General features: G+C 41.3%; 1 protein-coding gene across 2 annotated transcripts; it reads right to left on the bottom strand.

Annotated features, from left to right (window-relative positions):
- Positions 1 to 1,909: 1,909 nt before the first annotated feature.
- MMRN2 (multimerin 2) lies at positions 1,910 to 23,743 on the bottom strand. Of its 2 annotated transcripts, XM_065746778.1 has the most exons (7): positions 23,041 to 23,743; positions 11,807 to 11,929; positions 10,756 to 10,862; positions 9,394 to 9,462; positions 8,005 to 8,178; positions 5,039 to 6,940; positions 1,910 to 2,956 (listed from the first exon to the last, which is right to left on the bottom strand). In XM_065746778.1, the coding sequence occupies exons 1-7, from the start codon at positions 23,319 to 23,321 to the stop codon at positions 2,568 to 2,570; spliced, it is 3,045 nt and encodes a 1,014-aa protein (XP_065602850.1). In that variant the 5' UTR covers positions 23,322 to 23,743; the 3' UTR covers positions 1,910 to 2,567. The 2 variants fall into 2 exon arrangements, with proteins under 2 accessions (XP_065602850.1, XP_065602851.1); XM_065746779.1 differs by lacking the exon at positions 8,005 to 8,178 and having other exon boundaries at positions 23,041 to 23,742.
- Positions 23,744 to 27,957: the final 4,214 nt, after the last annotated feature.

The following is a 27,957-nucleotide window of genomic DNA, read 5'->3' as shown; positions in this document are numbered from 1 at the left end:
GTTTTATATCAAAGTCTTAAAAACAAGCAAGTGTATTTGAATATGTATGTATATTCCCTCAATGTATTCAACTATAGCACTTAGTTGGTAGCTGCAGAATTGATATGCACTGAAAAAAGGGGGTCTTTACTCTCTCCGGACCTAGAGAGCATGCTCTGAATTGCAGAATGCTGCCCATGCAATAGCACATGGCTGGACCACTGGTAAAAAATGGCTAGGTAACCTCCATGTAATAGCTTTTTACTGAAAGAACCCAATCTTACAAATTGTTGGATTTCTTCCTTTTTGACACTTCACCTCTTCCCATTTTTCCTCACTTCCTTCCTCAGATATTTTAGCATTCTGTGGTGCAGAAGATGACTGAGCTCCTGGGCACCCAATGCTGCCTATGAGCAGTGCAAGGACTGAATCCACGCTGCACAGATGGGGAAACTTGTCCAGTTAGTCTCATGTGAATAGGACCACTGGCTAGGAGTAGGCAGAAGGACATAGTCTTTTAATTATATCTGAAATGGCATCTTTCCAGAGATGCTGAATTTCTGCGTCTTCATCTGTGACCCTGTTTCTGAATCTGTAGAAGGGATTTAATCATACTAGTTTTTAGGTCCTTATTTGCATTGTCTTTATCCGGAAAGAGGGTAACAGTCTTATCAGCAAGTCAGTAGCTAAATCCACTTTGTAATCTCCAAAGATACTTGCCAAACTGTTGTCATAAGTTTAGTGTGTATTGGTATCAATGCTTTTTAATTATCCTGTACTGTAGTGTCACTCAGAATATAAATAGGATGGGAGAAAAATTCTTAACAGCAAGTTATTTTTCTGTCAGAAAATGCTATCTTAAAAAGACATAAAATGCATGTTAGGAATTCATCTCTTTCATCAAAAGTGTTAGGAATTTTAAACTGCATTTCATTTTCCCAAAAGTAATTGTTTTTATATACTTTTGTAACACATCAGGGAAAACAAAAAATAGTAGAACTTTAAAGTGAACACCTTTGGAGATGCTTCACTTGACAGAAGAAAAACTTAGGACATGTCCACACATGGCCATTTTGAGATTTTCTGGGGGGAAACTCAAGCCTCCACTGTTCAGAAATCCTATTCTTTGTTTGTTTTTTTTTCTAATTATAAGTTTATTTTATATTCAACAATGACAGTAGGCCAGTGAGCTTGTCTAATGCAGTTTGCTCACTCACTTGATTTTGAACTATTAAATGTTGGGCTGTCTGGACTGTATTCACAACGTTCTTCAGGAACATCTTTAGAAATAAACTATATTTTCAACAGTATTTTTTTATTATTGTTGACATATTCCTAATGGCTACATTGCAAATGTATACCTAATACATCCTAACAATGTTGGGTTACTATTAAGGTTTGCAGTGTTGTTGAAATACACCAGGTGTAGAAGGGGAAAGGCTTGGCTGCTTCTATGTTCCTTGCTTACGAGTGGCTGTACAGAATGCATCTTATTGGATTTGATTGATTTTTTTTTCCTTAGTGTTTCTGCTGCATGCAGACTGAAATGTTGAATTAGAGTGAATTGCAGGAGATTTCAAGGCAGTTTGCCTGGTCCACAGGGAATAGAAAAGTAAAATTGTCCTGGCTTCTTGGTTTTGAGAAACCACTCAAAAAATGTCATTGCTAACATATAGTCTTTAATGTTTTTCCTTGATGGTGATGGGGATATCTGCCACAGGAAGCATTCTTTTTTTTTTTTTAATTGAAATCTAGAATGGTTTGAGTTGGAAGGGATCTTAAAGATGATCTGGTTCCAACTTTCCTGCTGTGAACAGAGTTACTAACGACTAGACCAGATTGCCCAAAGCCCTATCCAGCCTGACCTTGAATGTTTCCAGGGATGGGGCATCCACAGATTCTCTGGACAACCTGTTACAACTCTGAGTAAACAATTTTTTCCTATTGTTTGATCTGAATCTACCCTCCTTTAGTGTAGAGCTGTTACTCTTTATCCTGCCATTGTAACCCTTGTTAAAGAGTCCCTCTGTAGGTTTCCTGCAGTTCTCCTTTAAATACTGGAACATGGCTATGAGGTCTCCCTGGAGCCTTCTCTTCTGTAGACTGAACAACCCAATCTCTGTCAGCCTTTTTCACAGGAAAGGTGCTCCAGCCTTTTGATCATCTCTGTGGCCCTCTTCTGGACATGCCACAAGATATCATGTCTTCCTTATGTGGCAAGTCCCAGAGATGAATGCAGTACTCCAAATGGAGTCTCGTGAGAAAGGGGAAGAGAAAAATGAGTTGTAAGTAAAGAAAGCCCCACAAAGCATCTGTTCTAATTAGGTGCACTTCTCCCTGCAGAAGGATTTGAGAATGTTTGCTATGTTTGGAATCCAAACCATTAAGTCATCAGTTGAAAATCCCATTGCTGCTCATTAGCAACTAATCAAAAGCCAAACACTTCCAGAAAAGAAGCATGAAGACAAACTTAGAGTAGTGCTATGTTTAAACACATGCAGTACGATTGAATACATCACAGATGAAGCAATAGTGAATTGATCCATTGCATCTATGGAAAAAATATCAGTAAAACACAGTGTTACTGTTCAAGTTTTAAATAGTAGGAATCCACCCATTGTTGTCCCAGGTGGACTCCGTTTCACCACAGTGCCCTGCAGCAATTCGAAGCACACTTTCTCTCCCTTTTCCATTTCTGCCATAGCAAAAGAAGTTACAGTATTTCCATTTTGTGCCTTCCTCTGACTACTTGAGAGAGTTCTTTTGTACCCACGGCTAAAAGAGAGTTGTCCTAGTGCTGGTCCTGAGCTAAACTCCACAGAGATGACAAACAGGTAGACACCTTTGTGCGGTGCTTTAAAGTAGCCATGTTCAGGGAAATAGCCGTTTCCATAATTGAGGTACGTTTCATTAAATCTCAGAGTTTTTTCTTCATCCTTCCTGTCTGAGAATCCCACATGGAATGCTACTGATGAGTCTGAAAAAGAGAGAAAAATAGTATTTTAACAGTGAGCTTCTCCCAGCTATTGCTTTTTATACTTGCTCAGGAACCTAAGTTGTCACAGAAACTTTGGTTGTGTCAGGTGCTGTGCAACCAATTAATCAGTAATTCTAGATAAAGTCTTCTGAGTACATTATCTGTGATCCAAAACGCCCTTCCTCTTTCAGACAACAGCAGTGGTACTTGTTCATGCAACTATCAAAAATACTAGGTCAGGAAGGTGTAAAATTAGACCAGCTCACGTAACAGGAAAAGTAACCTAAAAATAGCAAACACGCTTTTTGGGTATGAAAGCTCTTCTTTCCTAGTCCTTCTTGCCCAGAGCTGTTAACAGAAGTAGAGAGTTCGTAAAGATGTGTGCATCTATGAGGCACTTAGTTAACTACCTGAACCTGTTCTGATGCCTACTCTCAAATTACATTCACCATGAGATTGGGCACAGAAGTGTTGGCAGAAAACCTGCTTTGTGGGGAGCACACAAGGCTGTGAAATGCCATGGTTTACAGGAAGTCAGATGGGTTGCTTCCAGTCTTGATCTGAGACTAGGGTATTTCCTTCACGTGTGAGAGCACTGCACTGCTGCCCCCAGAAGCCTACCTACCTCAGCTGCAAGGATAGGGTGCAAAAGGTGGGAGCATTGCTATTGTTTCAGCCTCATGGTCGTTGACATAGGTGAATACCAATTACTTTTTCCAACCACTCTTTTTATTAGAAGGAAGTGCTATGTTCATTTGAACTTCAGGGATTGAAAATATGGTTAGGAGTTCTGTTTGCATATAATCGTGGTAGTTTGTAGGCTGTGGTTGGTTTTCTTCTCATGCATTCTCAAATCTGTGGAAAGTCCTCTTGCAATTCTCCTTTTTAGAGAAGTAGTCAAGCACAAATAAAAAGATCCTTAAGCAAAGAAAAGATTCTTTCAGTGTGGTCCCATGACATGAATTGACTTTTGTTTTTCTACTAAAGAATGTTCCCTTTCTCTTTTGAAGTAATATTTTTAAATTGGAGTTCTTAGTAGAAAGATAAACATGTTCTAGAAACTACTGCTTTGCTGGCACTTAAGACATCTTATTCTTGGGGAAGAAGCAGAGTCAATAGTAGTTTAACTGCCAGTTTTGTCCTTATTTTTAAAATAAAGGTCAGAAATAGCTGAGGGAAAAGAAGTGTAGATTGATATAGCTGAAGAAACAACTGATTGTAGTGACTAGGCGTACTGCAGCAAAACACGAGCCTCAGTGATTTTTCCTTTAAAGTTACTGTAAGCTCTGTAGGTCTGCATTCTGTTGTTGTGTGGGTAGACGGAGTGGTTAGAATAAGTATCCTTAGAAAGGTGTGAGGCTGAGACCAACCAGGAGGAGAACTGCACTCTTTTTGCTGTCTTAGAAACAATTTGAAGTATGTTCTCTGCTTATTCAGTCTTAACTACAGTTTTGCAACGCAGTTGCCTAAAGGGACTGATTTTTGTTCTCTATTATGTGTCTATAGCAAGGGCTGAATCATAAAAGCCAGTGGCACTTGTAATTACAAAGCAATTTTGGAAACCTGATCTATCAGTGTAGGGAGAGAGACTGTACTCTGGGCAGTTCTCCCTGTTCTACTTGCACAAGTTATTGCAGTTAATTTAACATTTATCTGCCCGGATTGACAAGGATTCAGTGCTTTAGAATACCCCTTTCACACTCATAACTGAGAAAGAAGAAGCAAACCCACAAGGCCCAGCATTTCCCATCAGCTTTGAAAGAGAAAACTATTATTGCATAAACATGAGCATTTACAAACAAAATGTGAGTTCTAAATAGCTGAAGTTGTATTAATTCAAGGCCAATTATCCAGCAGCTATACTGGGTGTGATTTTGTTTTTCTGCTTTGAACAAAGTATACCAATGTATCAACTTGGTTCTCTATCAGTTTATTTAGATGGAGAGACAGAGATATCAAAATATCACACGAGATATCTGTAAGATCACAGTTTATATGTTTTTGACAGAACGAGAGTGACTTGTAACATGGCCCAGAGAGAAGTTAGACCTGCACATGAGCAAGTATGATAAAAGAACCTACCTTTTTCCAGCAGTTCAGTCTGCACTCTCTTTCTTCCACTTACTGTCTGTGTATATTCTCTCTGCTTCTCAGGATTTTTTTTATCTCTTTGCTTGTCTTGAACTTTCTCTTGCCTTCTCACTTTTCTGGTAAGCATTGACTGAATCTTTGCAACATCCAGGCTTACATTTGAGGCAAGTAATTCTTCATTGCTTCCAAATAGCTTTTTGAAAACCAGCAGATGATTTTCCAGCTTCTCTTTAATTGTTGCTAAGTCTCCTGAGATAATTTCCACAGAAATGTTGAGTGGCTCTACTGCGTTTGCAATTGTATGATTGCAGCAGACGCTCATGTCATTTCTGGCTTCGTGCCTCTTGATTGCCAGGCTCAGATATTTGATGTCATTCTTCAGAGTCATTATGTCATTATATGTTGAACTATGCGAAGAGTCATCTTTAGAAGCCTCATAATTAGGTTCCAAATGTTCTACGTTGCCGTGCTGATTAGCTTCATCCAGTGTAGAGAATGTTTGAGTTTCCTGTTTGGGATGCTTTGAGGGTACATGAATATTGTGATTATTCTGTTGTTTTCTCTCCAAGAGGTGAAATCTCCTTACAAGAGATTCTAAAGTTGTGTTTTGGTTTTGGAGTTTAATTGAGATCTCTTTAAGAAATTCTTGCAGCTGAACTACTGATGATATTAGGGTACTAGGATCTTCTTCGAATAGGACTTCCATAAACTCTTCTCCCAGTAAAGCCTCCAGTGCAGCTTCGTGCCGCATGGCATCTTCTAAAAGTGAGCCAAAAGAACTGTTGAGGTACTTGATGTGTCTATGAATTTCTTCATCTTTCTTCTTCAAGAGGTCTATGTCTTCTGAAAAAGATGCAACTTGCAACTGGAGCTGTCTGTTTTCTTCTTGACGGAGGTTAAGGGACTGATGGATAACTGGAAAGGCTGAGGAGAGCTCTTCAATTTCGTTCCTTAAGAGATCTTTGAAAACTGACTCTAACTGCTTCATATCCTTTGATTGTTGGCCTTCAAGGGAATGAGTGATGTTCTTTAAATCTTCCTGGAGTATATCGGTGTCAGAAGGTACCTTCTGGCAATTACATTCCTCCATATATCTCAACAGGTCTGAGTAGTTTTCCTGAAGATTTGAGAGAGTATCGTTCATCTCTGATATCTGCCTTTCCATTGCTGCTTTATTTCCTTCAATAAGAACTGATTTCTCCATTAAAGTTATTGAAAGATCTTCAGGCCTGTACTTTGAGATATTTTTTTTTAACTCCTTAAACCATCTTTCTAGAACTGCAATATTCTGAAATGCCACATCTGACTCCATGTAGAGTTCTTTAAGCTGTTTTGCATGCCCTGCCAGCATGTCATTTATTTGTCTGATGGCTAACTGTGTAGTTTCATCTTTGGGACCATGATGTGAGGAGAGTTCTGTGAGATTTTTTTTCAAAATCTCAAATTTATTTTCAAGATTGATTTGCTCGTGTTTCATATTTGTTATGTTGTTGTTCAAAGCTAAGCAATGAGACTGCTGTATCTTGTGATACTTCTTCAGCCTTGTGTCAGTATCTGCCCTGATTATGGTGAGGTTATACTGAATACTAGCCTGCTGCATTTGTAATTGATTTTCTATATCCCTTTTTATTTGATCAACTTTCACCACATTTTCCTGGACTTTAGATTCAAACTTAGTTCCCAGCTCCTGGAATTCTTTTTTAGGCACAGTGCTCTCTTGGAATCCTTCTATGCTCTTCTTGTTGGCTTCCACATCGTGGGACAGGTTTCTTACTATGTTGGAGAGGTTTTGTAGGCTTCTGTTGAAGCTTGCCCACATTGGGTTCAAATGTCTCCTTAGAAAATTCTCCACATGGGGAAACAAAACTTGCCGCAGAAGCCTTTCCTGAAAATCTGTTAAAACAAAGTTAATTCAGTTATAAGAAAGCATCTTAATCTGACCAGGGTAGATCAAGAATGTATTTTTCTTCAGTAACTGCTATCTTAATTCTCAAAATTAAGCACATGCTAAGTTTTTTTTTCTAATATCAAAGATCACCTTATTTAAATCAAGGTTAATGCAAAACATGTTGGGTCTTGGAGTTTGCAGACAGTAATTTAGATATGTATTGATTGCCCCACTTACATCAGAGAAATACTGCATTTTTAAATGCTTGTAGAGCAGTTTTGTTAACAGTTGTAACTGCCCATTGTCACAGCAGTTCTTCTCTGATGTGCTCTTGCTTATGCAGCTTTCTCATACTGTTATTTTCCTGATGCTTTCTATGTTGTCCCTTCTACTTCACAAAGTTTCACAGCATCTGCATATCCTAGGCAAAGATTCAGTAACTTGAAAAATCTGTGAGGAATTTGTACTAGCGTGAATTAGACTAAGGCTTGATTTTGAACTTTAGCGTATGAACTGAGTGACTTGAAGTTCAGTCTTCATCATTACAAGACATTTCTGTAAGTCAGTGGCTCAGATTAGTAGTCCCAATTCAGTCCAGATTTTCCACTGCAATATAAAATAGGAATAATGTTTCAGATAAATGGACATATGTTGGATTTTAACTACGTATACCGATCTGAGATTCAGCACATTAGGCTACGAGTCTGAAAAGAAGAAGAGATAAAAGTACATCTAAATCCTGCATCCTCGTAGTAAAGAAGCAGCTGTGGAAGCAGAATAATAAGCTAACAAATCAGTATAAGCCATCTCTTTATTTTGTGGTTAAGGCAAATTCTAAAATTTCTGAAGAGTGTAAAGGAATCTGCCTTTCGTCTAATTTCACATTTCAATTTCTGCTTGAATTTAATTCATTACTTTGTATTGGAATTGGACCCATTTTCTTCTCTCTTTGGAAGCAACCTGCAGACCAAGGGATACCAGTGTGTTCTGGTTTTTAGGTTTTCCTTCTGATCTGGATGGTTTTACAGGGCCTCTTGGCAGGGTGATAATTCTACATCAGACCTCTCACCTTCATTGCTCTGGTTCACTTCTAACACCATGCTTGTACCGTTGTTTTCAAATATTCTCTGTAAATCACCTAAGTTGCTGGCTGCTTGATGAATATCACTTTGAAGATCATCCAGTAATGCCTCCTGATTTTGAATGACTTCCAGCAGCTCCCTTGAATCCACTGGTGTTGACACTAATCACAAGATTCAAAAAGAAAATGTCATGCAATGGAGTTGCAGCAACACATATTCCTACAAGACCTGTGAACTCTGAGAACACCAGTGTATTTTTCACTCTGGAAATCTTGCAATGACATTTAGGGATCTTTTGATTTATAGCAGCTTAACTGCAGTTTACTTGCAAACATTTTTTTTCAACAGTGATGGAAGCTTTGAATATTAACACAAGACGTGCAGCTGTGCTAGCCACGATGGCAGTAAAATATTCTTCATTTAAAACCTCCCCATGCCATAAAAACATTCTGAAATAATAATTGCTTTCAAGCCAATTGGCAGGAAGGGATAGCTAGGCTTAACAACCCACAATAAAAGGACAGGATGAAAGAGCAATGAAGGTGTTTCACAAAAGATTTAAGAGCGTCAGGGTTAAGTGTCACTGCTAGCTCTCACTGTGAGGCCCTTTAGCTTATATTACTTTAAATAAATGCATGCTAATTTGAGCTGAAGAATTGAAAGTGTATGCTGAGTTGCATCTTAACTGTGCCATTTCAGAGACCTCTAACTCTCCAGGGTTACATTTGACTTTTCAAGCTAATGTTTTATAAACTTGAGGCCTCCAAAACAACTGTTTATTCATTCAGTGCTGAGAGCATTATGTAAGGAAGACTCTCTTTCAGGGCTGTGATGCTATCTTAAACCCAGTTGCCGGAAGATATTTAATAGCACTACAAGCCACATCATTTGCTATATAGTGAGGAAAGGTCCTTCTTGGATATAAGATTGGCAAGATAGAGCACCTGAGAATCTCGGGTATCTCATACCAATATTCTCAAAGCTATTGGTAGCTGCTCTGAAATGGCATTTTGAATAGATTGTTTTCCTGTCAAGTCTTCTGAAGTGCTTTCCTATGAATCCACTGAGCAGGACAAGGAGTTAAACATCCACACTAATGAAAGGTTTAACACCAGCTGGCATTCTCATGAGGCATAAATGATGATCAGCCAGCATACAATTTTGAAACTCCTGGCTGTTTTCTCAAGAACTTTAATATAATTTTTTAGTAAAAACCCTCATAAATGCCAGTAAATGAAACGTAGCTGTGTGAAAACTTTCCCAATACTTTCACTGAAGATCTTATCCATAGCTTAGAAACGAAAAATCTATCTTTTGCTTTGGGCAGTGAGTTGAGATGTAAGAGAATGGCAAGTAATGTACATTCAAGAACATACTGTGGTTTGAGGACTTTTCTTCTTGCCATCCTTCAGTTTGACTTCCTGGCACTGGAATGAAATTAGGATCTGCAATTGAGATGTGAAAACACTTTAGATGAAGAAACTAATACAGTTCAATAAGGCATGACTGTGCAATTTCAATTGCAATATGACAGATTTGGAGACAGACTTCTGCAGTGCAGGGTGGTTTTTTTAGGATAAGGAACGTTCTGCTGGGAGAATTTCATTTAGTGTGCTGCACCAAAGTGCAACACCTTGTAAATGATAATGCTGTGCAATAGAGATGTGGATTTTAAATTCACATGGAGTTAGTCTGTTACAAATAGATGCTTTTTTGATAGCACTCTCGGAGAAGTTCTGCAAATTCATCTTTCCTGTTCCAGTTACCTGAATGTTATGGTAGCGTGGCACCAGCTGCAGTGGGTGCTGCCATACAAATGAAGAGATAAAGATGAAGCAGCTGGTTTTGATCTGTGAGCATAACTGAGTAGAGAGTAAGCAAGACATGCTATATTTGGTTATATCCTTCCAACATCATAAATGGAAGTCAACCTGATAAATTACCTTAGTGATAAAAACTGTGAAGAGAAACTATCTGCACTAAAAAAACTAAACCTATGGAGATATAAACAGGAACTCCAGATTTATCTAAGGAGCTTACTGAGGTAGGTGAAATGGATGAAGATTTTTACCTCAATGTTTGACTTCTTTGTTGTGATGCCTTAATTACTATGGGGAATTATCTTTTTATTTCAGTTTAAACTCTTCCACTTTTCAATGAAGCAATCTGTTAAATCTTCCAAGTGCCATGAAGCACTGCAGTTTTTAAGCCACACTGTTCCCCTCATCCATTCTTTTACTTAGCAGCTGCTGACATCACTATTGGGCAGTACTGGGAGCTGTGGTGGTTCATGGCATGGAAAGGCTTGTTTTAAACTTGATGCTTGGCAATTTCACTAAAAAATCACTTCATCTTCTGAACTAATTTTTTTGATATACCACATGCTAGTGTTGCTGCCTGCTATCATTGGTTTCTATATTGAATTAGGCAGATTAGGCAGAGATGAGGACCTCATAGGCTTCCTAGATGGAGCTGTACATCTGACAGCTTCCCTAGTAAACGAATGTTTCTTTTTAAGTGTGAAGATTAGAAAAAAGTGGCTGTTGCCGTTAGCCTTGTTTAAGGCTAATTACACCTAATTCCTGTTACAAGGCATCAGAGATCTGGGGCATAGCGTGCCAAAGAAAATAAGGCATCGATTCTCAAACAGGAGGATCAAATAGGCAAGCTGTCTTTCGCCACAGTGAATGTCATTTAGTCTTAATTCTCACTGTGCTCTGCTCTCTGGCTTTCCTTACCACGTTGTTCACAATCCTTCCCAATGAATCCAGGGCAGCACTTCCACTGCAAAGACTTCAAAACCTTCTGTTTCACTTGATAGACCGGCTTCAGGGCTGTTCTGTACCTGGGGGGCAGGGTCCAGGTGTTAGTTTCCAAACTATGGTCAGCTGGTATCATGTGAGGCAAATCCACTAACTAGCTGTAGGCTGGTGCCAATGGGGTCCTAAATAACTAGCAAATAATGTGCTTAAGAAGTTTGTCATAAATTCCATCACTACTGCTCAGTAAAACATGTAAGCCAGCAGTTGGCAGCAATGTTATTTGCTGCATAAGATTGCTTTTCAGAACTGCTGTTTGCTACAGGAGGTGTGTGCAAATTCATATATGCTGGAAGAATATAATTACTGTTCAGTTAGCAGTCTGCCTTGGTCTACCTCACCCTCCTACTGTTCACCCTTTGTTGTTCAGTAGAGATTTTTTCCAACATGTTGGCACCAATCTGACAGGAGTCTCAAAGAGATGTCACAGCTGGCAAATATCCATAATTATCTGAAACAGAACTCCAATAATTACTGCTAGAGAGCCATATTATAGGCTTTCACCTGCCCTCTTTGGGCAGCCAGGCCTTCTGAAAGAAGAATAAGCTCTTGGACAGTTGTATACCTTTAACAGTAAGTAAGTCTCACTGATGGTCACAGGTGGAGGGTTTTGGTGTTTTATTGGTGGTATTGTTGATATTTCTAAGTGGTGTGTGTATTAGGACCTGAAAATTGTGGAAAAGATGTGATTGTTGTTCTTTTCTTTCCTCAATAAGCATGGGTAGGTTTGAAAAATCACCTAATCACCTCGTAGTCCTATACTTGATGGTTTTTAAAGGCAGAAATTATCCCAGGCTACGTAAATGCCTGATTGCTATTGGTACGTAAATGAGACACCACCTCACCTTGGTATTAAATTGAGTTGGTGCTTTATTAATTTTAAAATCGTAACAATAAGTAGTTTTGAAAATCTAATTTAGATGCGTCTGAATACCCTGATGTCTCTAGTGGTTTCAGTCATGGTACTTACATGATCTTCTGGCAATCTGGAGCTCCATTTGGGCAGGGCTGCTGGGAGTTGACAATGTACTTCTCCTTCATGCAGGCCTCAATGTATGTTACCAGACGAGACTGCATGAAAGAACACCAGTTCCTATCAGGAAAAAAAAGGAATTTGAAATAGGTCTTGTACAAGTCCCTGCGTGTAGTGTAGCAGTGTCACAGAAGGGTGAGATGCAGAGGAACTTTGTTTCTTAAGCTGGATGATGAGGAAAGTGAAAAATGCTTGCTAGCTTCGCCCCAACTCCTTGTTCCTTTGTTTTCTTTTGGGATGCTTATCAGAGTTTCTAACAGAAGGATTGGTTGTCTGAACTTTGACGCATTAGTTCGATTTCCAACCTTTTCATTCAGCAGGAGAAATTTCCAACCCACGATAACCTGCAGGTTAATGTCACTTTAAATGTCAAACTGCCTGGATGGGCATGTTGCCATTTCAGATGCCTCATGACTGACTCATCAGGTCAGGACCGACTGCTTCTGGGAACTTAATCATTACATTAACTCTGTTAATAATCAGTGCCTTCTAAAATACTGCTACTTTTGATCAGTTACTGGGCCATCTTGATTTTTGCATCCAAACCCTGGCACCATCAGCTCACCCAAAATTAAAACCCTATGTCTGAGAGCACCGTCCAAATGCTTCTTGAACTCTGCCATCTTGGGGCCATGCCCACTGACCTGGGCAGCCTGTTCCATGTCCACCTCCCTCTGGTGCATAACCTTTTCCTAACCCTCACCTCCCCTGGCACAACTCCATGCCGTTCCCTCCCCTCCACTCCCTGCGAGGAGTTGAGACATTCCCTCAGCTTCCTCTGCTCTGGGCTGAGCACACCCAGGGACCTCAGCCTCTCCTCCACCCAGGGACCTCAGCCTCTCCTCATACACCTCACCCTACAGCACCTTCAGCAATTCTGTAGCCCTCCTTTGGTTGGTCTCTGATAGGTTTGTCCTTCTTATATCATGGTGCCCAAACCTGCACACAGTGGTTGAAGAGTGGGAAGCCTGTTAGCCCCAGAAAGCTGACTGACTTACAGCAGGGCATCAGCTCTGACAACATGCTGTTTTCACATTATGTTGTTTCTTCTTTCTCTGCCACCTATAGGGGTCTGCTGTTCTGCCTCTCCCTACGTGCAAGCATCTGATATTGTTACAGTCACTACTATGAATCTTATTGCTTGATTGTGTCAAGAAACACTGTGTATCTTCTTAAAGCCTGGAGGGAAAACAGAAATCCTATTTTGTGCCATTGTGCACACTATTAAACTCCTTTCCCATAAGAAACCAACACTAGTTATTCAAAACAAAAGCAGAATCAGGTCTTGAACAATACCAGCTGTATCCATTGGGGTATTTGGAGGGACTGGGAGGTTCTTGTACTCTGAAGTTTTGTGCTCAAATGGGGCAGTGCATTGTGTGGTGGAGAGCTGTGCCTGATAAAGAACAGCTGAACTTTTGGCAGTATATTTTTAAATGGGAACATGGGAACTAAATCTCTGATAATCGGCATATATGGAAAAAGTTTGCCTTTCTTGTCTGAGTGCAGAAACAATGGGGAACCGACTCAAACATGAAAGCAGAAGCTGTGGTCATGGCAGCCTGAGAGAGCAGCGGGGAAGCCAGGAGAAGGAAGCTGGAGACCTGGAGAGGGAAAGCAGACAGCTTGGGCAAGCTGGGCTCATTCCCCATGCTCACTGCATCCAGCTTCTCGAGGGACTGTGTGACTGAGACATCAGCAAGCACACCTGTGAACAAAGCTGGTCAGTTCTTAGTGATGGACATGAAAGCGGTGCAGAAGCAGTCTGCTGCTGCTTTTCTTGTGGTTCCAAGCCAAAATAGCTGTCCCCTCTCATGTGCCTGGCAAGCCATCTCTGTGGGTGACTTTTGCAGCTCAAATCCTCTCTGCTATTTTTTTCCAAGCAAAATAACCTGGCTGCCTGTGCTGCTAGACCAAGCCACCATTGGTGCCAGGTGCAGGGCCTCAGACCTGCCCAGTGGGCTGCCTGCCAGATCCCAGTGAGGGTCCACATTCCATGTGGAAATGTCTTTTTCAAATAGGAATATTTTGCTTTCATGTTTTTTTTCTTTCTTGATGAAAACAACCCACACCCCATGATTCATCATCTGTGCCGATTCATTTTTCCCACCATGCGTGGCTCCCAGATGAGTCCTTTTGCTCACATAAGCCTTACAAATCTAAACCAAATGTTTACATGCACGAACACGTGTGTCAGCAAGATGAGTGTTTTACCATATTGCACATATAAATGCACAAACACGCTGAACAGAAAATATAAAGATCCTTTTCAAAACCTACTGATGTGCTGTAGGTATCTGGTGAGCATCTAGGTTCTCTCACCCATAGAAAGATGTTATGTTGTGTCAGAACTTGAACACAACCTGGATCGGATAATTGTTTGTTATGTGGAACAAAGAATTCGAAACAAAAGGAATTTGATGTACTTTGTATGAAAGCTGTCTTTAGTAGTGGTCACATTTCTGTATGTCTGCTTCTCCATTAGCACCCACTTGCTAGTTTTCCCTGACTCAGTATTAAAGTTGGTTCATGAAGCTGAATAGTGCTATCGTATCGTGCTTTAGTTTTAATCACAACAATTCTTAATGAATTTGAGTTGGATGAAATTTATCAAAACGTGTTGTTTCATTGAGTAAATATAGAAGGCCCTTTTTTCCTATCTGCAATGAGCTGCAATATAGATACATGTGCCCAAAGGTGAAACTTCTATTGCAGTATTTTTTATATCTTGTAAAATGCTTCCTTTAAGGAAACTTTGCTATCTAGTACTAAAAATACTCCTTAATTGTGTTAACTTGAGGGAAATACGTCATTCCTTAATGTTAAGTGGAACAATTTGAAGATTTACAAAGGCTTGATGTTCAGTGAGACAAGTGGGAATTCTGTGCTGACACCAGTGGGTTATGAAGTCTCAGTAACTGCCCTTTCACAAAGAGAACTTTGATAGGCCTGTTTCTGGGACACAGAAGCTTTATGTTCTGCTTCTGTATTATTATTTTTTTTTTTGCCCTTTTGTGATTGTGTAGCTTCACTCTCTGACTATATCACCAGCTTTGTCCTCTCTGCTTTTATCCTCTTTAATAGGGCTTCCTTTCGACTTAAGCCTCTGTGGACAAGGGGAAGCTGTTCTGTGAGGAGAGCAGGAGAGCTCTTTAGAGTGGGGACCGATGAACCTTATAGCAAAGCTGCAAGCTGGAGTAGCACCAAATTCAACCCTACAAACCCAGGGCTGGGAATGCTTCATTTGTTAAGTTGCTTTTCCTGTTTTACAGTCAAAGCAATCTTCTTTTAAACCTGGGGAAAATAATAATAATAATAATTTAATAGTTTTCTTTACTGGACCTGAATTTTTTTTCCTGGCCTTAATTCTAATCTCCTTAGTAAATAGTCTTAACATGCATATCTCTGCCTCTACCTAATTTTGAGTCAGGTGTATTGTTTTCTCTGAGGTTAAAGAGAGTTGGTTGACAAAGCATTCTTTAAGACAGATTCTGCAGATCCAGGTGAGCTTGAGCTCCTTTCATTTGATCTTTTGCAGTCTTAAAACTAAAACTCGATTTTACAGCTGTTGTTGTTGGATGCTACACCTGTTTCTTCTGAAACATAGCAAAATATAAGCAGCTCTGTCTCTAATTTAAAATTTGATCAGACATCCTGCTATTGCAGCAGCAGGGCAGGAGGTAAAGCAAAGTGGCCATAACTCTGTTACAGTAAATACAGGGTTGACTCTTTTCCATGCAGGGCTACAGCTGATAATAGCAGCATGATGGTAGATGAAAATAATCCTCCCCCCCTCCCCCCCCCAGCACAATGAGGTACTTAAGTTTTTTTTTGTGGTCTCCTGATTGTCACTGTAATGCATCATTTTAGACAGTTGCTGGGTCAGTGGAATTTTTGCCTGAACAAAAGCTTCAGGATGTTGTTTCTCTAGGAGTTTTGTTATTCCTTTGTCTGTACTCATGCAGCAGAGCTGTCCTTCACATCAGTTTCCTCATGTTTCTGTTCTCAAGGAAGGCAGTTCCTCTAATTACTTTGAGAACTCCTGCCCAGTGGTTTGTGACTATTACCGACAGAGCACAAATCTTTTAAATCTCATAGCTCTTTCCTTCTCTGTACAGTGCAAAAGGCACCAGATATGCAATTACTGCTGCTAAGATGTGCTACTGGATGACAATAGGAGGCCATCAGTTCTGGGCTCCCTGGTTCAAAAAAGAAGACAGGGAACTTCTGCAGAGAGTCCAGCGGAGGGCCATGAATGTGACTGGGGGCTGGAGCATCCCCTGTATGAGGAAAGGCTGAGATACCTGGAGAAGAGAAGGCTGGGGGGGATCCTATCACTGCTTATCATTATCTAATGGCTGGGTGTCAAATGGATGGGGCCAGGCTCTTTTCAGCAGTGCCCAATGACAGGAAAAGAGGCACCAGGCAGAAACTGGAATGCTGGATGTTCCATACGATCACAAAGAAGAACCTTACTGTCAGAGTGACAGAGCACAGGAACAGGCTGCCCAGAGGTGTCCTTCTCTGGAGATATTCAAGTCCCACTTGGAGGCTATCCTGTGTGACCAGCTGTAGGGAACTAGCTTCAGCAGGGGGCTTGGACTCAACCTCCAGGGATCCCTTCCAATCCCTACAATTCTGTGTTTCTGTGACTGGTCTCTTTGAATTTGAAGTGATTTTCCACTAACTGGCCTAGGCTCCTGACTTACTCCAGTTGAAGCAGAAAAAAAATCATGCTTTAGCAGTAGAACAATCTGTGTTCTGTTTTTCCCACAGTGCAAAACACTTACTGACAATAAAAGAGCACTCAGTAAAAAAAAAAAGAGGTAAAGTACTGCATTTAAATTAGACTAAACTGGGACTGTACATGTCAGTTTTAAGAAAGACTCATCAGTTAATTCATTGGGGAGTGCCAAAGGGATTAAGTACTTAAAAAAGGTTCTGGTTCTCATAAGGAACAAGGTGTGCCCTTGTTTTTAATTAGCAGCTGGTGTGTGATTGCTGGTGACCTGTCAGCACATCAGTGAATTCCTCTGCCAGGCAGCAGAACTACTTCTCTTGTCTCCCTCTTTCCCTGATGATGGATAGTACTCTCTCTTGTGCAGAAACCTTGTGGCTCATCCCATGAACATCACTGGTTCCTACTGGGATTTGATTAACGTAATCGATGGATTTGCGGTTAACCTTAACAAGCTGAGCTGAAAGAGCACCCATGTCAAGCATTTGGATTTCCATGCAGTGCTGCAAGTCTCCTAATATCCCAAGTCATGCTGAGACATTTATTCCAGCTGTAATGCCAGTTGGTGTGTTTTCAGCTGTGGCCTGTCCTACAGAATGCCCTGTGACCATAGTGCCATGATGTCTTTCAGAGTAAATCTAGACCTGAACTTGGAGCCTCATGGCAGGCAGTGTTTCAGAGAAAGCAGACTTGGCTGCAATGGCTTTTGAGGCAATCCCACCTGCTGTACAGCTATAGTAGATAAATTTGTGCAAGAATTTTCTTCTTTTCACAGAGCATCCCCAGCCATTTCCCTCTTTATGTTTACCGTGGTACAATGCAAGTTCTACAGGCTCCTCTGAGGGCAGTTTAAATTTGGATTTCATCTTTTGATTGCTGCAGATTAAAGCCCACCACTAGCATTGCACTCTCACTTCAGCTTGAAGTGGGATTTCATCTGGTATTCCCTGACAGCATAGCTGTGCTGGTGCCAGCAAGTCAAAGATGCAGAACAAGAAAAGGTTCCCAAACTGCGTGCACTCAGAGTGCAGTGAGGCTTGTCCTCATCATCTTTTGGACTTACCAAAATTTAAGTTTGTTCAGGGCTGACTGATAATGGCTTGTTTGAGGCGTATTGACCCTCATGAGTTGGTAGGCTTTGGATTCACCCAGCTGCCCTTTCTCAGGATTCTGTCACTAGGTTTGAACAAGAGATCCCTTGCTATCTTTTAAAGGAACAAATTGCTACAGCTAGCACTAATGAGCCATGTAACAAAGGAAATAAGAGAATATTTTGTATGCGAAGGGCTAAATAACTACGGTATCACACTCAGTGAAACTATCTTTCTTCAGGAACTGTTCACCAGATACATTAAGAGGGAGCCATTTTACCTGCAGCTCGACAGGAGAGCTGAAGACAAATTTCCAAAAGTCCTAAAAAGGAGCCAAGTGCCAATTTTTGATAGGAAAGCCATCACTTCTGTTAATGTACTTGGCACTACAAAAGCTATTGTTGAGCACTGTGGCCATTCCACTAGTGTGCAGGATGTCGGGGGCTGAAGATCACATTAAGTCGCGTTTAATCCAGAATTTACTATATTTTAAGCCTGTTTTCTATTCCCCTTAGGTGGGAAATTTCAATATCCTATAAACATCCTAAGAAAGTCCCTGTCTAATTTGGAAGAAATAGATGAGTCAGTGTGAAACTGCTGTTAATCAAATCAATTGATGTTTTCCTGTAAAAGGAGAAAAGAAAATAAGCTATTAAGATTGGGCATTGTTCTGACTTCTCCTTGAATAAGACCGATTTTGGTTTCCTCTGTTTCTTTGCACTTTGAAGGATAACTGCTCCCTGTCTGGATGCCCTGGCTGATCACGGACTTGCTCTGTGGCTGCCTCAGCACAGAGTTAAAGGAAGAGGTGCATGTTTCAGTGAGATAACAATGCTGCTGGATGACATCAGGAAGCCTTCCTCTCATCAAGGGGTGACTTGACAAAACTGTGTATACAAACCTTGACACAAGTCAGGGTGATTAAGGATTCACTTATTCTGCAGATTTTTGCCATTTCTGTTTATAATTCAGATTTTTTTTAATTGTTTCCTTTTTGCAAACATTTTAATTGTAAGAAAAATTGCAACAGATGGGAGATCAAGCATGAGTTTGTGGATTAAAGAGAATAGAGAAGTAAAATACCTTCTGTCTTGGAGAAACAGTAAATCCAGGACAGGATCTACTTGGTAATGATTCCACTTTAGGAAATAGAAGAGAAGTTATATGACTTTGTCATAGAGAGGGAAGCCAGGTTTAGTTCCTCTGCCCGTTTCCACTTCATCATCACTTCCATTTCTCCTTCCTTGTGTGAGCCATCCATCTGGGGACCAGCTCTGTCAATGTGGTTACTGAGGGGTAAAGTCAAAAATAGCCTCTGTATTTTCCATGAGCTTATTTTTAACCTGGAACACTTAAATGATCTGGTTTACAGTGTTACTTGGCAGTTCAGGCTAACTGAGGATACAGGGAACTTTGGGCTTTGTACTCCAAGCTAGCGTGTGGTGGAATTGCACCTTCTAGATACTTCATTTTTATTTTTATTTTTTTAATGAAATATTATGTGCATGAATCTGAGTTGTCAGCCCATTTCTCTGTGGGGCTGCAGGCACAAGGATTGGATTAGAGACAGCCAAAGGGGATGCTGCTCAGTGCTGAGAAAATACAGGAGTCTTGAGCAGCAGTACTTTGGTAGAGCAGTACTCTGAACACGCTTCAGTGCATGGTTCACTTTGTGAAATAGGAAGGGAAAACGAACCCTTCTGGGGTGTAATTTCAGCACAGGTCCGTCCATGAATCTTGGACCAACAAAGGTGAGTCAATAGGTACAGAGAATATTGTGTGTTCTTCCCAGGGCTGAGGGAGCTTTCTTTCCAAAGGCTGGTTTGTCACATCCCTGGCTGCATGCAGGAGGATGTATGTCTGATTCTGTCTGCCTGTATCTGTGTCTTACCACCTCAGGGATAGATGCAGCTGTATGCTTCTGAAGTCTTCTTTAGCTGCCCCCAGCACCATGCCTTGCTCTGGCTCTGTGCGTCACCATCAACTATCTGATGTCAGTGGCTCAAAAGAAACAAAAATCTCCAAGGTCTGCCAGTTTATGATGAGATTTCACAAGCTATCAGGTGTCATCAACACTGCAGTTTTCCGGATAACAACAGTAACATTTTACCTCCTTGATGCATTTATTATTTTCCCATTATAACTTGTTCGGACAGGAGTTGAAATGCCTACACCTGGTGTGGTAAGGATTACCGCAGATGATGAGCTAATACAAACTTGCTAGCTCTTATTTTATATCTTTTGGGTCACTTTAAAAAAATCCACCTATCCCAAGCAGCTTTTCAAGGCTCGCTGTAACTGTCCATATCCACCCATAGGAAAGCTTCTGAAGGTCAGCATTAGGCATCTGTTTCACATGGGAAATGAGGAGTGCATGGAAATTATGGGTATTATAAACTGAATATTTATGAAATCTAGAACTTGTTCTTACTCTTCAACTTATGTTGCTAAAACAGATGCTAATGGACCACGGATCTTTGTATACTTGTGCTTCCATTTTCTTTTTCACTTCTGCTGATAAGTTTGTGTACTCACAGATTCGTTTATCTTAGCCATAAGGAAGTGTGTAACGTCAAACTGATCAATCATACAAGAAGACAGAGCTTCTGGGAAAAAGAAGGAAAGCAAAAAGGTGATTTCCTGTGGAAAACTGGCTAGTTTTGGTTTTGCAAATAACACATACAAACGCCCACTTTGAACAAGCACAGCTTCTCTGGTGCGCTCAGATAGAAGCAACAGCTGAGATACCAAACTCTTACCTAGCTTTTCCTCTAACAAAGAGCTGAAACTGTTCTTTATTATCCACATATTTCTCATTAAAGCTGTGGTTTAAAGCCAGCGACTGATTTTCTTATTGTAAAACTCTGATTAGAATAACCTTGTTATTCTGAGAGGAATTCATTAGTAATGTAACATATCCAAGCATTTGACTGAGCTGTAATGAGTCATTTCACATAACATGCTGAAACAGAAGCCAGGGAACTCGGATTGCCTCAGGCACATTAATCATTATGGTCTCCAATTATTCAAATGACCATAATGAGAAAAATAATACTCGTTTATTTTGAAAAGATCTAAGACTGTTTTGTAATGATCATTATTTCTACCACATAAGGAAAATAGCAAGAGTTTGGGGGAAAAAAGTCATTAATTGTTGCTAGAAAGGTGTCACAGAGTTACCATGGATCAGTGGTTGGCTTCTTCCACCTCAGAGCTTTTTGTGGTGTGTGTGTGGATCTCACTGTGGCTCTTGGCTCCTCATAATACCTCATGCCTTTTCCCTTGCTCTCTCCTTCAAAGCTGAAAGCCCCCGTCTTCACTGCTGTTTCCCGGACGTGTCATATTTGTAGAGAGGAAATACCAGACTTGTGGCAACTCCCTGTGTACACAAACAGGCCAGTCCTGCTGTGAACACCTAGTGTGGACTTCAGGATTTCAGGAGTCTGAAGGTGCATTGCTTCAGCCATCTGCAGCAACATTAAGAATCTGGAGCACAGGCACAAGGAGACCTGTGCTGTCTGTTAGCGTACACACTCTCCCCATCGATTTTGGATACAGCTCCTCAGAAGGCATTGAGTTTCTTTCCTGAGATGTGCCACCTTGCTGGGCCTGTGCACTCTAAATATGATTGTTCCAGCAAAAGACTGAATACCCTGGAGCTACTGCCAAGCTAGATCTTGACTGCATGTAGTCATCAACATTGCTTTATAAAAGGGAAGAGCGCTGTGATTTGACTCATTATGCAACCATCTCCTTAAAAGGAGGAAGTATTTCTCTTCTTGAGAGGAAATCAGGATGAGTAATAGCTGAATGGCAGTACACAAGTTGGTGCTGAACAAAATCACACAGCAAAGGAAAAAGTCCTAATTAGGAGAGTATATTACAGTGCCTTGCTGACCTTTACAAACACCTTTTTGCACCTTTGAATTTCTGTAGTATTTCTAGCTTTTGGATTACTATCAGTGTTTCAGCAAGCTATCAAATGCCTATCACCTTGCAGTATAGCATGGGAGGCCATGGTAATGGTTCTGTTTTGCTTTCCTTGCTCTGTTAGGAGTCTGAAATGCATTAACCAGCAGCTGGTGAATTAAGTGTTTGCCATTATTGAACACTGTCCATCAGAAAACTGCTAGTCAATACTTGTGGGTTTTAGAAAATGACTGGAGGTTAGTGCTATGGCATATACATTTGTGGGGAGACATAGTATGAGGGAAAACAGGGCTGTAAGCCCTGCACTGTACTACGTGCAGAAGGGTGGCCTTAACTTTACAGGTAGATCAGATTTAGAAACAAGATGGCATATTTTGTTTGAGTGTAAAGGAATCATGACATGAGCGAGGTTTTATAGTGTCTTTCCAGCTCCCTCCCCTCCTTTCCCCAAGAACATTTGAAGAGAAGAATCAGGGCAGCTCAAAGCAGTGAGCTGTGAACAGCACTCGCTGTGCTGCTGTTCTGAGCTGTCCTGAGCAGGGCTCTGCAGTAGCCTTCCATCAGAGCTATAAAAGATTCATTTGCTGTCCTGATTGATTTACATCTATTTTAAACATTCAGAGACCTACTTACATGCCTTGTAAAACTCAAAAAAGCATAGTGTTTGGAAATCTTCCTGGCAAAGTACATGCTTTATCTGCTCTGGATGGGTACACAACTAGAGAAGATCATGAGAAGCATGTGAAAATTCTTTTTTGTTTTCTTTCTTTTTCTTTTGGTGGGGGGGGGGGGGTCGAATTTGTAACATCTTCATGCTTATTTATTACTCCTTTTATATTTACTGCTCACTGTTTCTGTTTTGCTAACACCCTGCCCTTCTTTTTCTCATCTTACTCTTTTCCTGAGGCTGGAGTCTGAGCTGAGCATGTTCAGGTGATGAGCAGAGGTTGCCACAGCTAGTAAAAACCCCCACTGGCATGTAAAGAGAATTTTATCTGGTTCTGTTGTGCCTGAAGTAGTGTTTTGTGTTATTGTGCTAAAGGAGAGCTGCAGGGCTCTGTCCTGTAGTTTTCCTATGCCAGGTGCGTCCCAGCACCACATCCACCCTGCTGTCTCTAGGACAAAGAGTCAGCCACGTCTGTGGTTTCATCCTCCACAATTATTTTTTTTTTGTTTTGTAAATTGTTAAATTTACAATAAAATTGTTAAATTGTTGTAAAATTGTTAAAACAATTTCTGTTTTGTAGTTAGAACATTTAAACCTCTCCTGTTCAGAAATAGATCAGACCCTAAAATCTAATGTATTTCAAAGAGAAACTTTTATCCCTAACAGTCCTTCATCAGCATGGTATGTTTACCATACGTGATTCCACCACCATCACGAGCGTGAACATGCATATTTGGGTACTTACCCATTTTGGGACGGCGGGCTCGCAGCTTCCAACTGCTCTGATTCTCCCTGGTGTGGGTAAGCAATACTCGCAGGGTGGTCTGGCACATCTGCCCAGCGCCCTGCTGCCTCCCAGGGGCCTTCTCCCTCCTGCAGCAGAGCCACTTCTGGGTGTCTGGGGGTCTCATGGTTCTGTGGCTTTGAGCCATGCATCGGAACATTGTGGTAGCCGTGATAGTCGGCGTGCCTGGCCAGCTTTGCCAGTCCTATCGTGTTACAGATTAGCAAAACCTTCACTAGCATTGTGGGCTTTTTTAACACCCAGTTACACCTGTCTCTTGTTCTCCTCTCCGAAGCGCAGCCTGAATTAGTGCTGGAACACCCTGGCAATATTATTTAAATGAAAAGTTGGAGAAGGAAGGAAAAAAAAAAAAGATCTGTAACAAAGAGCGGAAAAAGTTTTCGACCCTCCCAGCCACTGTGGAAACGTCCGTGGCCATCAAACAATGTGAGCCTGGTTCCTGTGTGGAATGCCTCTAACAGAGGAGGAAAAAAAAGGTGGTAGGATAGGGATAGGACTTATTCAAGGAACTTCTGAGTTTGGCTGCCTTCTAAACTTATCTGTGAACAGGAACTTGGCTTTTATCAGCTGCCTTCTCCCTCAGGCGCAGGAAAAGGATGTTAGCTTTATAGGAAAGGAAGAGAAAAGAAAGGAAAGAAAATACTGAGTGGGGTAACAGACTCTCGTCATGGTGCCAGAAAATACCGCAGACCTGCTTGTTCTGCTGTCTGTGAACGTTTGTTTCTCCAGTTGAATGTCTGAAATGCCCTGGCTTTACCAGTTTTGATACGTACAACCAATTGTGGTCGTTACCATCTTTCCAGTAAGTGCACAGTGGAAAAAAAACAGTCTATGGACATCTGTTTTTGAGTGGCCTCCACAAAATTCTATGAATCTTATTCTATCCCCAGAAAAAGAAAAAAATAAGGCTTTCACATAGACCTTCAGAGAGGTCAAGATATCAAGCATTTTCAGGGATTTCCATGTGAGTTTTCATCTATAGATCATGAGCTTAATTTTTCTATGTGCTTTTAATGTGTATTGCCAAGAGGTGCTGTAAAGAGATGCATGTCACCTCACCCTATTGATGAAAAAAAGGCTGTGGAAGTGGGATGCTACTGGTTCCACTTCAGTGGATGCTGCTGCTTTTTGGTTTGGTTGCTGTCATAGAGCAGAGTGTGATTCTTTCCTCCCTGCCTCACAGCATGATGCACTCTAGCATCCTTCAAAATAGAATTAGAGTGGAATTATGCTTCCTGACAAAACAGGTGGGGGTTCTGGTACAGGAGTGCTGGAGCATGTCTCAGAGTGATTGATGAGAAGTCTGGCCAAAGGCTCAGTCTGTCCTGCAGGGTATTAAATGTAAAGCTTTTCTGGAGTCGTTCCAATGTCTGCTGAAAAATAAGAGGATAAAATCTCTCTAGGATTTTGGAAGGCCTTGTTATTAAAAGGACTGTAGACTTGGTTCTCCTTGTCACTGGTTAGATCTGGAACCCCCTCCTCTTGCCTGTCCCTCCTCTGTGCGTAATGGAAGAACCCAGAAATGTATGGAGATGCCCTTAATGTCTCACGGCTGACACTGCATGGCAAGGGCACAACAGGAGCAAGGCAGGGAAAGATTCCTGTCTTTCTAAGGACAAAACCTGCTCTTGCTGCTGCAGTCACTTCTCCAGGGAGATGAAGTCACAGATGCTGGACTTAAGACTGAGAAAAGTAAGCAACTTCCCTCTGTTCCTTCCTGCTTCCTTAATTACCTAAGTGCACGCATCCTGCTAGAGCACAAGTTCATGTTGGTGTGTGCATATCTTATGTGCCATTTTTCACATGCAAATGGGACTTTCTTGTAAGTAACTGGATATGATGTAAGCAACAAGTTTGTTTACTTGGTAACCCATTGTAGGGAAGGAACTGAAATGAACATGAGTCTAAACAAATAACAGGTGTAAAACCTGAACTACTGTAGGATCATGGCCTGCAGAACAGTAGTTTTGTGCTGCAGATGATGAAGATACCCCATTTGTCACCCATTTTCAAACTCTTTGTTCCAATCTTTCAGCATGAGCCTTTCCACTTAATCACTCATGACATCTTTTTTCTTCCTGAATGTGGTATCTCCAAAGCAGTGAGGAAATGCTTCTCTGCCATCCCAGCTGAGACATCCGTTGCTCCTCTTGTGTGTGCTGCAGACTGCTCGGCCATTGCCAGGTTAATCATTTAATGTGACTGTTGAGTAGCAATTATGAAAGACATTAAAATATTGAGCGTGCTGGGGACTGACGTCTCTGTCCTTGTGATGGGTGTAGCACAGATGCTGCCTATTACCTGTTGTGGCTTAGGGTCCCTGAATAGCTTATTCAGATTATACTACTTGTTTGTAACAGTTAATTTATTGCTGGACTATGACATAAGTTTTCTTGTTCAACTTCTGTAGAGGAGTGGGTATGAGGAGTACTTATTTAGGAACACAGTACATCACAACTTTGCCCATATTTTGAGCTGGTGCTGCAGCATGGAACCAAGGAAAACACACATAAGGTCATTTTCCTTAACAATCTGCTCTTTGCTATCTGAGGACAGTCTGAGAAAGACAAGCATGCACCAGCTAACAGCAGTAGATGCCTATTCCCTCTTCAATTACCTGCCTTACTGGAAGCTTGGTGTACTTTATAGAGCTGGTTGCCTCTGCTAAAGCAAAAGAAATAGGTGAGATCAATCAAATGTAAAACATAATTTGGAAGATGTTTTGGCATTAGATGACACTCAGTAAGTGGCTTGGTATTTCAGTTCAGTGACATTTGGATCTGCCCAGAGAAGTTTCCAGCAGCCCTCAGACCAGCTAAGAAAAACAAATTTGCTCTCTATTTTGGCATCTATATTTGACAAGTGAGATACCTGGTTTGTTCCTCCCTTCTTGGTCTCCTGTTGTTACTTCCTCTTTTCCAGTGCTCTAATGTGTGAAATTACTTTTTCCCCAACATTTCTGAGAAATATTTTGATCCCTTTTCAGTCTTACAATCATAAAATCATTTAGGTTTGAAAAGATCTCTAAGACCATCAGGGCCAGCCTTTGATCTGTCCCCACCATGCCCACTAACCACGTCCTTCAGTGCCACACCTCCTCGTTTCTTGAACACCTGCAGGGATGGTGACTCCACCACCTTCCCTGGACAGTGTGTGCAAGTGCATCACCAGTTACTCCAGACTCATCCATGTGCCCCATGAACTTACTGATAACTGTCATGACTACTCTTGCCTTGTCTGTTAATTATAACTGTTTACACTAGCACAGCTCTTAGCCCCCTTCCACAGTGCCTGCCCTGAGAGGCCAACGTCCCATTCTCACCTCCAATGACCAAGATGTCAAACTTCAGCACTGCCTTCCAGGGACCCACAGAAGAGGAAAATCCCATTTTTCCTCTTGGCCCATCTCTACTCCACTCAGAGCCCAAGCCCTGAGGCTGCAACCTGACAGGAGGCAGAACCACCAGGTAAGCAGTGCCATACAGTGCTCTGGAGAGATGGCTTCTGTTCATTTGGAAGGCAAACTTGCTGGTGATACCTGACAGCTTCCCTCTGGAGAAAGAGCCATTAGAAATTACACTTTCAATTAACGTGTTCAGATAATTTTTTCGTTTTCTTTTGCATCTTCCCAGTTTCTCTGGGAAGTTTCTCTGCTACTCTGTAATGCTCTTAAGTCTATATTACAATTTCAGAATCTGATTATTTAAATAAGAAAAGGAAAAAAAAAAAAAAAGTCCTGGAAGAGAAGGCTTGGAAAGCCCAGAAAAACTGGAATAGTTTTAATAAGTGTAAGTTGCCTAGGGCTCATTTATTCCAGCCTCAAACCTCTGAAGCAGACTGAATAATTGAATGGATTTTCTGCCTGTGAAGATGAATAGGACAGCTCTGTTGATATCTTCACAGCAAGGGGGGAGCCGCTCGGCAGCCAATGTTGCTTTTAGGTATGGAAAATGCTGCCTCATCCTCTGCCCACCCGCATGCCCCAGTGATTCTTCTACCACAGGCAGGCAGCTGGGCTGGGAAGCTGGGCTTTGGTGGTCTGTCCCCAGGGGAGAAAGGCACATTCTTGCTGACCGTGTGTTTATCATTCTGCTCAGAACACACCAGTGGTGCTCAGCAGCAAAGTTCCACCACCAAAGCCAAGTGTGGGCTGTCCTGGCAGCTGCTGGGTATGTGCCTTCTGAAGGCTCTTCCGCCAGCCTTGGCAGAGGAAATCGCCCATCAGCCACGCAGACCTGTGCCTGGGGTGTGAGTCTCTGCAGTGTGCCAGGAGGATGGCAGGCAGAGCAGCTTGTTTTCTTTCAAGCAGAAAAATTAGTGATCTGAGACAGTTCTCCTTTCTGCATTCTGAAGTATTCATAAACAGAGAGATGATTTCTGCTTATACAGAGCAAGGTCTGATCCTGTTATTGTCAGCATTATTCTCCCTGCAAAAACTTCCCAAACAAAGAATATGCACCAGCCACAAACTAGCCCATCTTTCAGATGTCATACACCACCAAAATACTTCAATTGGAGATGACCAAACCCCATTCCTTTCAGCAGCAAGATGCCTTTGACAGCTGAAGCCTGCAGCATGAGCTCATGGCTGAGGACAAAGGCTAAGGTGCTGAGCTCACAGTAACTGGCAATGCAGAGAGCCAGAGGGAAGAGAGACTAATTAATTAAAATCCTGTTTCAATCTGTTGTAGTCACAAAGAAAAAAATGGGCAGAAGAGGACAGGGAGTCTTGTTTTTTATTTTCCTTCACATTCCTTGATTTCCTTTGTGCCTGCTTTAGGGAATAGGTAGGCTCAAGTTAGACCCATCTTGCACATATTGCAGAGTCACTGTGGGAGGGTACATGCACTGCACAGC

The sequence above is a fragment of the Cyrtonyx montezumae genome, unplaced genomic scaffold (assembly GCF_038088225.1).
Source record: "Cyrtonyx montezumae isolate F1298 unplaced genomic scaffold, pur_monq_1.0 scaffold_4, whole genome shotgun sequence".
NCBI lineage: Eukaryota > Metazoa > Chordata > Aves > Galliformes > Odontophoridae > Cyrtonyx > Cyrtonyx montezumae.
Note: the sequence above shows the minus strand (reverse complement) of the source record. Positions and strands in the feature narration are given on the sequence as shown.

Coding starts and splice junctions, on each gene's coding strand:
- MMRN2 (XM_065746778.1), bottom strand. CDS start 23,321: ATGCTAGTGAAGGTTTTGCTAATCTGTAACACGATAGGACTGGCAAAG. Junction 10,863..11,806: donor CCAGATTGCCAGAAGATCAT/GTAAGTACCATG, acceptor CCTGCCCCCCAG/GTACAGAACAGCCCTGAAGC. Junction 8,179..9,393: donor AGAAAAGTCCTCAAACCACA/GTATGTTCTTGA, acceptor TCTTGTGATTAG/TGTCAACACCAGTGGATTCA.